At 37.2% G+C, this 15,096-nt stretch overlaps 1 protein-coding gene across 2 annotated transcripts in view; it reads left to right on the forward strand.

The window, feature by feature from the left end:
• The first annotated feature begins 4,568 nt into the window (after nucleotides 1–4,568).
• LOC114668763 (mitochondrial carnitine/acylcarnitine carrier protein-like) overlaps nucleotides 4,569–15,096 on the forward strand; it is a 68,567-nt gene continuing 58,039 nt past the window's right edge. Inside the window, exons 1-8 of one of the 2 annotated variants that reach the window (XM_028824688.2) lie at nucleotides 4,569–4,853; nucleotides 9,468–9,560; nucleotides 11,450–11,577; nucleotides 11,661–11,751; nucleotides 11,866–11,983; nucleotides 12,166–12,238; nucleotides 14,130–14,239; nucleotides 14,391–14,515. In XM_028824688.2, coding sequence (XP_028680521.1) covers nucleotides 4,749–4,853; nucleotides 9,468–9,560; nucleotides 11,450–11,577; nucleotides 11,661–11,751; nucleotides 11,866–11,983; nucleotides 12,166–12,238; nucleotides 14,130–14,239; nucleotides 14,391–14,515 — 843 coding nt within the window. In that variant the 5' untranslated portion in view covers nucleotides 4,569–4,748. The remainder of the gene's footprint in view (nucleotides 4,854–9,467; nucleotides 9,561–11,449; nucleotides 11,578–11,660; nucleotides 11,752–11,865; nucleotides 11,984–12,165; nucleotides 12,239–14,129; nucleotides 14,240–14,390; nucleotides 14,516–15,096) is intronic. The other variant, XM_028824689.2, reaches the window with a different exon arrangement.

A 15,096-nucleotide genomic window follows, 5' to 3' on the forward strand; every position in this document is an offset into this window, starting at 1 on the left:
TTGTTGTAATAGGCGCTAAATGTGACTTGGCATTGTCTTGCTGAAAAAAAGATGTCATCTAGATGATAGCACAAGTTGCTCCTAAATGTGTATGTAGCCTTGAGCCTTACTGGTGCCTTCACAGATGTGCATGTTTACCCTGCCATGACCACTAATGCTCACATATACAATGACAGAAGCTAGTTTTTGAAATTGGTGGTGGAAAAAAAGGAATATCTGTCTTCTCTTTGGCCTGGAGAACATGATGTCCATTTTTTCCACATATTTCCTCTTTGTGTCCAAAGCAGTCACAAACATTTCTTGATGCTGAATGATGTATGGCTTCTGCTTTACATAGCATAGCTTCCTTTCATAGATGGTGCAACAAAATGTGTTTAGTAACAATGCACTCCTGAGCCCATGTGTTTGCATCCGTTAAAGAAGAATGAAGGTGTTTTTATGCCGTGCCTTCTGAGGGCTTAAAGATCAAAGACACTCAATACTGGGTTTACGCACAAAAATGTCCAGTTTACACGAAACTGTAAAGATGCAAAGATTTGCATTGGGTGTGACAAGGATGGATAGGATTAGAAATGAGTACATTAGAGGGTCAGCTCAAGTTGGACGGTTGGGAGACAAAGTCAGAGAGGCAAGATTGCGTTGGTTTGGACATGTGCAGAGGAGAGATGCTGAGTATATTGGGAGAAGGGTGCTAAGGATAGAGCTGCCAGGGAAGAGAAAAAGAGGAAGGCCTATGAGAAGGGATATGGATGTGGTGAGAGAAGACATGCAGGTGATGGGTGTGACAGAACAAGATGGAGAGGACAGAAAGATATGGAACAACATGATCCGCTGTGGCAAACCCTAACAAGAGCAGCCAAAAGAAGAAGATTAATACATATTGAGAAAAAATAAAATTATACAGAAAAAATATGTTGGCTAATTTTCTTTTTTCTATTGAAAACTTCCAATCAAGTCAATCAAAGCATTTTTCAGATTTGGGATATTTACATTTTCCATTATAAACTAAACTAAAAGGGAATTTGTGTTTATGTTGATGAGTGAGTCATTGAGTAAATCAGTCAACTGTGCCTTTTATATATATATAGGTAGGAGAGAAAGAAAGCAGGTTAGATTTATGCTCTGTAATTTTCAATAATCCTTGTATCTTGAAAAAATTATATTTTTTAGTTTAATGTAGCAAGTGCATTTGAGTTTTAATGCATAACTTTGCCAACTTATAAACCTTGTTTATAAACTGAAATTCATCTCTCCCTCCAAATAATTCTGAAAACTCTGCCTGTAGGCAAACAAGAAGCATCAACCCTCTGTTCACAAATTGTCTTTCACTGTGGTTAGCACATTTGTGCAGTCGTTTGTGGTATGACCCATAGATTCATAATCCTGGGTTCAAAATCAGGGCAGGGCACTACTTGAGTATAAATTGCACTTCTTTCCTTGACTACTCGGATTTACCTCCAAGTACTCCACCTTCCCTCTCACATCACAAAAGCATTTATGTTAGGTTTTCTGATAACTCTAAAATAACCCACTTTTTTCATTAATGTGATCTGAGATGAATCAATGCCCGCTATGTACCCAATGCTGCCAAGACAGCCATTGACTTCTTGCAACCAATATTGGAAAAAATGGTACATAAGATTGATGGATATGTGTATTTTATAAGTGATTCATATTGAGCCCTGGATTCAATTCCTGAACTGACTGTCATGTCTGTAGTTTGCATTTTCTCCACGTGTATATAAGGAATTTTTGTATGCAGTCAGGTTTTATCCCGCATCCCAAGATCAGATTGACTATCAGCTTTAATTTGTCCAGGTGTCAGTGTGTGCCTTGGGGTGGGCACACTGTTCAGAGATCGCTCATACCTGATGCTGCTGGGATATGCACTGTCACTCTGTGACTCTACATTAAATAATGAATGTAGTTACTATAATTATACTTAGGTTAAATATTCAGCAAGCCAAAATGTACAAAAGTATGCAAGTATTTAAGAAATGTAAATATGAAAGATGTAGCCTTAAGCAAGAAAGTGGCTCACATTACTTTGCTAAAACCATTCTGGTTGGGAAGCTAAAGTGTTTAAGAGTGAAGACTGCATAAGACATACACAGCCTACAAGATGAATACTATATTAGTTCAAACACATTGCAATTTATTGTTATTTATGCAGTGGGGGACTTGTCTCTAACCAAAGATTTCTGGCTTGTGCCTGGTAGTGCTGTCTTAAGGTCTTCTCTGAAGATAAGTAGAACAGGTCAAACTAACGGCGAGGAGACGACTGTTTAATAATGATAATGCTAGAACAGTGACTCACTCGCTTATCCAGATAATCACTTTACCTATCCAGTTTCCAAAAAACAAATGCATGGACTGAGTGGACTTGTAAAAATGGAAAAAAATGCACACACTTTTCTTCACCTATTCACCTTCTTCTATATTTCAGAAAATACAGCAAGTACTGCTTGGTCCATAACAGCCCATTTAGAAGGAGTGTCAAATTCAGATCCTGGCAGACACAGTGGCTGGTCATTTTCATTCCAGGCACTTTTTATATTTGAATTAGAATTACTGCTGCCAATTGAACATACTCCTTTTTCTATAATTTTAAATTGACTTGCATTTTAAAATTAATTTTAAAACCTTAACTCATTTTTTTCCTGAACTAATAGCCAAACAATAATGAGATGGAAAATGACACAATAGACAACAACCTAACTCAGAGGTCTCACGCCTCCTAACTTGAAACTAATTTTAACCGTTAATGAACCGTTATTTAATTCCATGACTTGTTAGCGTTCTCATTCTGGCACACCATATATTCGCAAAACTGCTTTTATTTTTTCTGAGAGTAAGTCAAACATCTTGTGGACCAGAACAGTTCAGTATTTCCCGGACACTCAATATTTTTCTTTTCAAATATTTTATTGAAATACATGGAATAAAGTTGGCTCTGTTATTATGTTATTTTTTTCTGCTGATTAAAAAAAAAAACTAACGATTATAAATTTAAAAAAAGTATAAAAATCTTATTTACTGTATTCTTGTATGATCACCTCAAAGCAAAAGGTGGGAGAGTCCCCTGTGAACTCCTGATCACGCTGCACTTTGCACTGCCTATCCAACTTAACAAAAGGATAACTGTCTGTGTGTCCATTTAGCTGCTATGTCTCTATGCATCACAAACATTTTTAGTAATAAAATGCATTTCACTTGTCATTCGAATACATGGCGCATCACAAACATTAACACTGCTTTTACAAATCCCATACCAAATGGCTTAAATCAGAAATATATGTGCATCGCATGGTGCACTACAAACGTTAATTCTGAGGTCTACAGTGATTACTTACATTTCAACCCATCTTAGACAGGTAGAACAGCTAGCTTTGCATAAAGGTTACAGTTCTCGTTGTGTGATCGGAATGCAACACACGAAAATGGCCATGGACCACAAATGGCCCAGGACCTACATCCTGCATGAACTCATTGGTTCCTGAAAGCAAAGTTCCTGCAGTGGGAAAACGCCCAGTGTTGAGGTGACATTATTCTGGCCTCTTTTCATGAATACTGATGCACACTTGTAGTTATTCAGATATAACATTTACACTTCAGTCAATATAACATAATGTTCAAAGAATTTAAGATTACACATTTCAAAAATCACAAAATATACTGCGAGTAAATCTTAGGTGTATTTTGAGTATAATGAACAGATTTCCTTACAGAACCGTTTCCTGTCTTGCATCCTACCTTCACCTCTTCACAACATTGTGTTGCAACTAGAAACTGGATGGATGGATGGAATCTATACAACACGCTACAAAGTGTTAAGACTCTTGATCGTCTTTGCAACGCAATAAAGTAATAAAAGATTACTATTGCACGTCAAACAAACAAATGCACCAGAAAAAATTGGCAAGATAAAGGATAGCTTTAGATGACTATACCAAAATGTCGCCTGTACGAAGCAAGTGAAGAAAAGTCCTTGCTTATCCATCCATTTTCCAAACCCGCTATTCCCCGAGTAGGGCCGAGGGGAAGCTGGAGCCTATCCCAGCCAGCTTATCTTCTTCAATAACCTTTGTCCTGCAAAAGGCACACGGAAGGCTTGACAAACATGTTTTCGATTACCGAGTTAGATTTCTACAGTCAACAATAAACCTCCGGTTACAAAAGGATGCTAAGCTTTCCACGTAACAGAAAAGTCCGTGTCGAAGCAAGCAAAACTAAGAAGAAAAACACTTTTTCACTACGTGGTGCATGCGGTTCTTTAACTTCCCCATACTATTACTTTGACTGAAACTAAGAAAGAGTATGCTGGAAACCCACTAAACAAATTCATAATCATCATTTATCTAGTAATCTTACATCATAATTGTATTTCTTTTAAAATGAAAATACAATGGAATTCGTTATAAATTTTAAAAGTCGATAGCAACTCAGTTACTTCACAGAGCTGCCAATTGTCGATATTATAATACGGGTTGACATTTAGAATTCCCAGCATACAATGCGAGCGCAGGAGTTCCTGCGTCGGTGGCGGCAATCAGACTAGGGGAAAGGTGAGCGGAAGTGACATCAGGCGGTGGGTGTAACGTGATCTGCAGCGCTACTGGACTCTTGGACGCTCTGGATTTTTACCGGGAGCAAGGAACGTCCTTCCTGTCCAGTGCAGTCCCGAAGCACGCCGTGACCGTTCAGATCTGTTTCTTCTATCTAGAATCTTGAAACCAACTGTCTGCAGAATGGCGAAGCAACCTCAGCACATCAGTCCCCTCAAGAACTTCTTTGCCGGTGGCTTCGGGGGTGTATGCTTAGTGTTCGCAGGTCACCCGCTGGACACTATCAAGGTGGGCATGGAGTTAAGCTGAAGACTTTCGAGCGCGGCGAAGTTTTGCTCGTGAGAAAAATGCGTTTAATATGAGCAGTTTATATGTGCTGTAGACAGACGTGTCTTTGCATTGACTAATTCTGTAATATAAACACTGACGAGTCATGAAAGTGGGAGGGTTTTCGTAAGGTATCTGTCATCGCCAGGAATATATGTATTTATTTTGCAATCCAGTTAGTGCTTTATTTATTATCGAAAACAATAGGAGCTATAGGTAACTGATTTGTATGTCATAAGCTGCATTGTCTATTAAAGACATGGTATTTAAATAATTTACATAAACAATTTTACACGTCATTGATTTTTTAGCGCTCTTATTTTTACCATTTAGAACGATTTTATAGTTGCATTTTTGTTTTAAATGTGTTAATATTAGGAGTGGACTTCATCCATCTCACTGCATGGCACTTGTATCTCCCATAATTAATAATAGATTTATTATACCGTCTTAGCCGTACTTTACTGTACTCGGTTCAGATGCATGAAATGGTTGTAAACAATAAATAAATTGAGGCTTGTATTTATGCTGCGAAATAGCATTACATGAATAAAAACAATAACAGCTGGCACATAGGCAGTGGCGTGCGGTGAGGTTCATGGCTGGTGAGGCACTGACTCCTTCAGAGTCAGATTTACAAATATATGAACCCTAAAGAGTAGCTTATTCACTATTCGATTGGCAGCATGCACATTGACTACTGGTTATGTTTCATATCTCATCAGCATTCTTTACAAACACATAGGTAAGGTACATATTTGGATAAGAAAGAACGTTACATTTATAGCGGAGAGAGCGCATTTGCTCTGCACCCTCCATGTGTTCTAAATTTGCCGTTGCACTTTCACAATTCATACTCATTCAATACAAATGAAAGCTTAGAGTGGTGTACAAACAAAAAACTTTCAGTTTTGACCTTAATTGAAATATTTAGTTGTTTTTAATTCTGACGTTTTATTCGTTTTTTTTGTTCAACATAAGGATAACAAGAAAAACAAAAGAATATTTTATTTAAGGTCAAAATTTACCTTTTAAATACTGGATTTTTTTTTTCTTAGTCAGATCCCATTATTTATAAAATTGAAAACCGTTTATGGTCTCACCTTTATTTGTAAAGGAAGTCCATGCGCCTATCCTTCTCCTCGAAAATCTCTGTCAATTTCTTGTAAAAGTCCTCCTTATTTTCCATTAGTTTTAAAAATCTTAATCTTCCATTTTGGCAGTTAGTCAGAACAAAAATGAAAAATAAACGCACTACACTTGACTTTCTGATATCGCTAACTTATTGGCGCCTCTGGGTAGAACAACAGCAGCAACGAGCACCTGTTTGGGTCACATGCGCCCCCTTCACTGCAGCACGGTACTGTCTGCCTCACCTTGTGCCTTTTCAGTGTGGTTTTATGTCCGATAAGCAAACACTAAATATGTCGCACACATTCATTAAAGATATTAGCCAGGGTGTGTAATAAATGTGTTTGTAAAAATTATATTGGCGACGTATAGAGAGACAGCAACAGGCAGGCGCTAATTGCAGGCATCAACCCAATGTGTGTGAGGAATAGCGCAGTCTGAGGTGAGGTGAGGCAGGTCGCTGCCGCACTTCATGTTTCTCCTGTGTATTTGAACAGGAAATGTGCAAACTCAACTATTTTGACTATAAAAATGAACAAAGTTATTGGAATCATACAGAAAACAAATTTATAGCACAAACCAGTGGACAGATTTATTTTATGTTCTCAGTGTTAGTTTTTTTACTTTTCATGATGACAGGTGAGGCTCTGACTGCACGTCCCTGCACATAAGTTTGTTTTGTTTTTTTTAAAGTCCTTTTTAATAAAAATATACATCATTTTTATTTAGTCATTAATGATTTGTTTGTCATTTCAATCTTAGCTGTTCTAGATTGTTACTAGTAATCATTGTCATATATCTTCATATCAAATGTTGAAATTTCTTTATGCATTTTTCCTTTAGTACTTTTCATGTTCATATCCGTCACATATGTGGTTGCAGCTTTCAAAGTGAAATGCTTTCAAATGCTTCTTAGCATGAATGAAGCTATTTAAAATAAAAATTGGACAGACCTTTACAAAGAAATAAAAATTGCAGCACATTATTTGTGAAATTGAGTGCATTATACTGTATCACAAATATGCCGTGGAGCGGACTCTGCATTAAAAATCCTGTGAGAATAATTAAAAAAAATAATAAAAATGAAAATTAAAGAACCAGAGAGAATAATTTAAAAAAATAATAAAAATGAAAACATTTCCTTTCAAATGCCTTTGGGAAAACTGTAACAGGAACTCACTTAATTATAAATATTGAGACAAGGGGAACTTTACTTGTATATCCCTGGTTGAATTTTGCACTGTGAGCATAATATAGTTAAATGTATGTTTCTTTTATGGTATGCTTTTGAGCCGGCTTCTAGGTCTGTTTTGAGTTTTAGATAAATCGGGTTTTGCTGGTTGATGTAAACACTATCTAAAATATTGTACTTAAACAGGCTGATATTATAATTTGGAGGACTATATTTTTTCTGTACCATCTTTTAGTTGTTTTGGCTTAACTCAATAACCAGTTTTATGAAAAGCAAACAACACAATGTATTAAGCAATTGAAATTTAGCAAAGTTAAAGTGGAAATGGCAAATAAGGTTTTCCCAAAATTGTTGCACTTTGGAATCTACTTTTTTGCCTCAGATGTGAACAGTATTAGTGATAATTGCAAAATAATATATAGTTGATTTTGTCCATTATCAATAAACACTAATTCATAGTCTACATAAACACATAAAGGTTTAATGTGACCTATCATAAACGGCAACAATTACTGATAATGCCTTTATGTTCTGAAATATTGCCAAAGGATTATGTTTTTACTCACAAATCCTACAATTGTATGCTGGGGTACAGTATATTATTCTGAACGTACTGACTTCAGCAGGATTAATTTATTAAAATACAGAATAAGTTATAATTTAGTGTTGATGCCAGTGTCCACTGGGTGCAGAACCAACATAATAAGATTCTGTCAGGGCAGGAAGATCATTTTTCAGTTCTTCCTTGTATTTAAAATAAGTTGCAAAAATGCCCTTTTTCTAGGCATCAAAATGCTTCTTTGATTACGTTAAAAAACGTGCACTGCAAAGTGTGATTCAGAAAGTTAAATGTATAAAGAATTTTGAAAACTACAGTGTTTCTAAAAATCACAGGGGTGAGGTAATATTTATTATGTGTATATGCCTACCCATTTCCAAGCTGTTGGAAAATAATCTGTTAAACTATTAATTTCCACTTGTGGTTAAATAGTGTCTTTATGTGTAAAACGTGAACAATTAAAGATCTCATTACTGCATGAGTATTTAATGTGTTCTGTTTATTTTGTTCAGTTTTATGATAAACAAGAAAATCAAGCATGTTGTGAATATAGATCTCTAGTTATTTCTTGTTATATCTATTTCTAGGCCTATAACCCTCTACGTGTATTATTCAACTTGTAATATGCATTAGTGTCTACATGTTTGATTTCTGTTTTAACATTTCCAAAAAGTCACATCATTTGCTTTCTGACCAGTGGGTGATTTCTGCTTTAACATTTACCAGAAACCGTGTCATTTGCTTTCTGATCAGCAGTACACTTGATATACCTTATTAACTAGATGTCATCTGTGCAACTTTACAATTTATATAGTCTTACCCAAGTCTGGTAATGTGCTGCCTAGAGTAAAATATTTTGCTGCAAGGATCATGTTACTGTTTGCTTATCACTGCTAATTACAAAACTGTTAAAAAAAGGATACAGTAGATATAAGCTGCGCAAACACCTGTGGTTCTGGCTATTCATATTACCAGCAGCAAATACTATGTAATTGCTCATCTTTGGAAGTATTGTAGCATGCAGCCTCCTAACCCAGCACTCTTTGTATTGCTAGTTTTATAATCAGATCATCAGTAGAACTGGAGCCTTCTCTGGGACTGCAGCAAATTTATAGTATAGTCTTAAACAGCTTTACTTCCTTGGTGTATGGTGAATACCCTGGTTTTTAATCATCCGCATTGGTTGAGTTTTATGACCAGTTTCCTGGATAACCCTTGTTGGCCTTTTTACCCCCAATTTCTCTTCTATCATCCTCTATTTTAAATTGGTGATGGTTGACGTCGGGAAGTTCATTCAATTATAAAAGTCTGCTCCAGTCCACCCTGGTTTTCAATCCACGTGTTTTATTTACAGTCTATATTAACCTAATTGTTTAACTTGTGCATGAGTACTATGTTTCTCAAAGTTTGCATAATGTACAGACGCTCCAATTCCAGTGCTTAAAGGATACGGTGACTAACTTGTGTAAAAGAGTTTTGTCTAGTAAAAGCAGTGTTGCCATGTTTTATTTTCGTGACCTTTTGGAAGTCTTTGATTTATCATTATGCCCCTGTAGATCAGCAATCAAACACCACAAGGCATGGCCTGTAAAACCAGATTAGTATAAAATATAGCAGAAGATGTTAAACTTTACATTAGTATATAATAATAAAATAAACCATAACAGTCATTTTAATGGTGGGCTCTTTCTAGGTTCGTCTGCAGACACAGCCAAAGGCAGGCCCTGGACAGCAGCAGCTGTACTCTGGAACATTTGACTGTTTCCGAAAGACCTTGATGAAAGAGGCAAGTTAATTAATTAAGCTTAAAGGCAAAATATAAGAAATCATTTCATGTTTCATTCTCTATTTTTATATATATATATATATATATATATATATATATATATATATATATACAGGTGCTGGTCATAAAATTAGAATATCATGACAAAGTTGATTTATTTCAGTAATTCCATTCAAAAAGTGAAACTTGTATATTAGATTCATTTATTACACACAGACTGATGTATTTCAAATGTTTATTTCTTTTAATGTTGATGATTATAACTGACAACTAATGAAAGTCCCAAATTCAGTATCTCGGAAAATTAGAATATTGTGAAAAGGTTCAATATTGAAGACACCTGGTGCCACACTCTAATCAGCTAATTAACTCAAAACACCTGCAAAAGCCTTTAAATGGTCTCTCAGTCGAGTTCTGTAGGCTACACAATCATGGGGAAGACTGCTGACTTGACAGTTGTCCAAAAGACGACCATTGACACCTTGCACAAGGAGGGCAAGACACAAAAGGTCATTGCTAAAGAGGCTGGCTGTTCACAGAGCTCTGTGTCCAAGCACATTAATAGAGAGGTGAAGGGAAGGACAAGATGTGGTAGAAAAAAGTGTACAAGCAATAGGGATAACCGCACCCTGGAGAGGATTGTGAAACAAAACCCATTCAAAAATGTGGGGGAGATTCACAAAGAGTGGACTGCAGCTGGAGTCAGTGCTTCAAGAACCACCACGCACAGACGTATGCAATACATGGGTTTCAGCTGTCGCATTCCTTGTGTCAAGCCACTCTTGAACAAGAGACAGCATCAGAAGCGTTTTGCCTTTGGACTGCTGCTGAGTGGTCCAAAGTTATGTTCTCTGATGAAAGTAAATTTTGCATTTCCTTTGGAAATCAAGGTCTCAGAGTCTGGAGGAAGAGAGGAGAGGCACAGAATCCATGTTGCGTGAGGTCCAGTGTAAAGTTTCCACAGTCAGTGATGGTTTGGGGTGCCATGTCATCTGCTGGTGTTGGTCCATTGTGTTTTCTGAGGTCCAAGGTCAACGCAGCCGTCTACCAGGAAGTTTAAGAGCACTTCATGCTTCCTGCTGCTGACAAACTTTATGGAGATGCAGATTTCATTTTCCAACAGGACCTGGCACCTGCACACAGTGCCAAAGCTACCAGTACCTGGTTTAAGGACCATGGTATCCCTGTTCTTGATTAGCCAGCAAACTCACCTGACCTTAACTATGGGGTATTGTGAAGAGGAAGATGCAATACGCCAGACCCAACAATTCAGAAGAGCTGAAGGCCACTATCAGAGCAACATGGGCTCTCATAACACCTGAGCAGTGCCACAGACTGATCGACTCCATGCCACGCCGCATTGCTGCAATAATCCAGGCCAGAGGAGCCCCAACTAAATATTGAGTGCTGTACATGCTCATACTTTTCATGTTCATACCTTTCAGTTGGCCAACATTTCTAAAAATCCTTTTTTTGCATTGGTCTTAATTGATATTCTAATTTTCCGAGATACTGAATTTGGGACTTTCATTAGTTGTCAGTTATAATCATCAACATTAAAAGAAATAAACATTTGAAATACATCAGTCTGTGTGTAATGAATGAATCTAATATACAACTTTCACTTTTTGAATGGAATTACTTTGTCATGATATTCTAATTTTATGACCAGCACCTGTATATATATATATATATATATGTGTATGTATGTATGTATGTGTGTACTGTATGTGTATATATGTATGTATGTGTGTACTGTATGTGTATATATGTATATGTATGTATGTATGTGTAATATATATATATATATATATATATATATATATATATATATATATATATATAAAAATACATTTTTAATTTTTTTTTTTTTTTTGTCATTTCTTCAGGGATTGAAGGGACTGTATAAAGGAATGGCTGCCCCAATCGTGGGAGTCACACCAATGTTTGCTGTTTGTTTCTTTGGATTTGGTCTTGGCAAAAAATTACAGCAGAAATCCCCGGATGATATTCTGTCGTATGTATCTTGTAAAGTATATTTAGGTGGCCTTCACATACTTCCCAAATTTTTTCTATCTCTTGAATCACTCTCTGTTCCAGGTACCCTCAGCTCTTTGCAGCTGGTATGCTTTCTGGTGTGTTCACAACAGCCATAATGGCTCCAGGTGAGCGGATAAAGTGCCTTCTTCAGGTAAGGGGTTGCGGGAAGGTGAGCTACAGCTCATGGTTACACTGAATTTTTGTTGGGGGTGGGGAGTCCTGTTCACATGGAGCTAATGACAGAACTTTGATCTGAAATTTGCAGATTCAGGCTGCTTCAGGTGAGGTGAAATATGCTGGACCAGTGGACTGTGTAAAGCAGCTATATAGAGAATCTGGAATGCGGGGTATCTATAAAGGAACTGTGCTTACATTAATGAGAGGTGAGTCGGTATAGTTAATATATTCAGATAAGTGATGAGTATGCCTAGGGTGCATGATTGTAAAATGTCTAAGATAAATGATTAAGCTATTTAATATTAAAGTGAAATTAACTTATGAAAAATACATTAACCAGTATATTTAGTAGATTAAAACAAATCCAATATTTTCTTATCTCTTTTAGATGTACCGGCAAGTGGAATGTACTTCATGACCTATGAGTGGCTCAAAAATATTCTTACTCCTGAAGGCAGAAGGTCAGTCCTGGTTTTCCCCTTGGTCTGTCTTGGTTGTGTTCACTTTGAATTTTGAGTATGGTAGTGACATCTCAGAAATTTAATAAAATATTCAGTTTTGGGGAAGACTAGAACAAAATAATCTGCTAGACATTTTCAAGACATGGTGCTTAGCCAGCTGCTCTGATGATCATATTGTGTAGCATAGAATTGACAAGGCCAAATCAACATTTCTAGTGTATTACAAAGTTTGAATTCCATATTTTCCTTGGCTTTTTAGTGACATACAAGGCCAGTTGAGACGGGAGATTTAACAGGGATACAGAAATTCTGCAGCATACACCACCACAAGCACCAACACCCCCAAACTACATTTATGACTGAATGGTTGAACTGCAGCTCAATCCCACACTTTGGTCAGCTTTATACACCTAATAACAAGGTATAAATCAGAGTTGAGCTGACACCTCTGCAGAGACTGCTTCAGACAACAAGGCAACCAGGTGATCATTAGTCTTGGAATCACTAACTGAACTCTGCCTAGATGTGATGGACAAAATAACACATCTATAAGCAGGCACTGGATATGTAACTGGAAGGGACCTTGATACAATCACCAGAGGTTAGTCCTTCCTTTAAAGCTTGTTGCATTCATCTCTTTGGAATTTTTGGGGGCCTGAAAGCTTAAAAGATGTTTTCTCTTTGGGAGTTGATAGCTGACAGTCTATTCTGTTTGTGAGCTGACATCTTGTGATGTGCTCTGTTTGGGGTGGGAAGCCATCCACTCTCTGTGAGCAAAGAGCTCACAAACTTTCTTTGGCCTGGAAACTACTCTCCATAGAGCCTTTGAGATGGATACCTTGAACTAGATCTAGGATCCAGTCTGTCAAGCCAAGCTCTGCCAGTGACTAGGCCAGTCTGAGAATCAGCATTACTTCAGGAAGGGAACTTCAGTACCTATCTTGCGTAGGGCTTTTTTTGCAGAGGGCACAGTAAGGATTCTAACGTTGAGCTGAGGAAAACCACATCATACCACAAACAAAGGACCATGTAGCAAAGAAAGAGTGCGCTTCAACACAGAGTCCTCCACTTCAACCCAGAGCAACAACACTCAACTCCACACAGTATCGGATATCATCCTTAGGACCTTTGTATCGTAAAACTTTTTTTATCTGTGCCAAGAATAATTAGAAGTCTGAGTAGCCAGTAAATGGACAGCCTCTTCTGTGTTACAGTATATGTTTGTATGTGTTGTCTATCTGTGTAATGTCTTCTATATTGATATATGCATTTATCACATTTCCCTAATCCTTGTGTTTTACCAATAAATTGTATTATTGTGTTTCGTTAAATGAGTGTGCTTCCATTACCATGATGTATCCTCCTACATAGATACCAAGGAAAATAAAGTGTAAGACTCTTGTTAAATTATTTTATTAACTAGCTATGTTACCTGTCTAAAATGGGATGCAATCTAAGCAGTCAACATAGACCTCAGTGTTAATGTTTGCAGTGCACCAGGCAATGCATATGTATCTGCTATATGCCATTTGGTATGGGATTTGTAAAACTAGTATAATGTCTGTGAGGCGCCATCTATTGGAATGACAAATGCCATGCATTTTATTACTAAAAATGTTTGTGATGTGCAATCTTTTAGAATGACAGAGACATAGCAACCAGACGGACATACAAACACCCTTTTATTAAGTGGGATTACTGGAATTGACAAATGCAAAACTAATATTTAATTAACTGATTTAATAACATGAATTAATCTTTTATTTTTTCTCACATCATGTACAATTTCCTACATTCATTTGGCATCCCTGATAAAGATCCTTCATTTCCTACACTAGCATGCACTGTCCCCAGTTAAGGAAGACTTTCTAACTTATGGTCTCTTTTGCAGTCCCAATGAACTTAGTGTTCCCAGTATCCTATTTGCGGGTGGTATGGCTGGCATTTTTAACTGGGCAGTAGCCATCCCTCCTGATGTATTGAAGTCCCGATTTCAGACAGGTAAGTGAGTTGTTTGCAGACAAGATTGGTTGGATGAGAGTAGAAGTGCTTTTCTGATGATGAATTTTGGGAAGTAATGTATTAAAAACGTTTTCTCTGATTATTGCTCCCTTATATGCTGATTATTTATTTATTTATTTGTTCTTTAAAGCACCTGAAGGAAAGTATCCCAATGGATTTAGGGATGTTCTGCGAGAACTTATACGTGAGGAGGGTATCGGCTCTTTATACAAAGGGTTTACAGCTGTAATGTTGAGAGCCTTCCCTGCTAATGCTGTAAGTATTAACCTGCAATAAAGCAATTGATCCAAGAGTATTTATAAAAAAAAAAAAAAAAAAAAGTTAAGCAGTACTTCTGTCTCATGCAAGTGCAGTGATCCCTCGCTATATTGCGCTTCGCCTTTCGCGGCTTCACTCTATCGCGGATTTTATATGTAAACATATTTAAATATATATCGCGGATTTTTTGCTGGTTCGCGGATTTCTGAGGACAATGGGTCTTTTAATTTCTGGTACATGCTTCCTCAGTTGGTTTGCCCAGTTGATTTCATACAAGGGATGCTATTGGCAGATGGCTGAGAAGAAACCCAACTTACTTTCTCTCTCTCTCTCTCTTGTGCTGCCTTTCTCTGATCCTGACGTAGGGGGTGTGAGCAGGGGGGCTGTTCGCACACCTAGACGATACGGACGCTCGTCTAAAAATGCTGAAAGATTATCTTCACGTTGCTACCTTCTGTGCAGCTGCTTAGTGAAGCGACATGCTGCACGGTGCTTCACATACTTAAAAGCTCAAAGGGCACGTATTGATTTTTGACTGTTTTTCTCTGTCTCTCTCTCTCTCTCCCTCCCTGCTCCTG

Source organism: Erpetoichthys calabaricus, chromosome 18 (genome assembly GCF_900747795.2).
Source record: "Erpetoichthys calabaricus chromosome 18, fErpCal1.3, whole genome shotgun sequence".
NCBI lineage: Eukaryota > Metazoa > Chordata > Cladistia > Polypteriformes > Polypteridae > Erpetoichthys > Erpetoichthys calabaricus.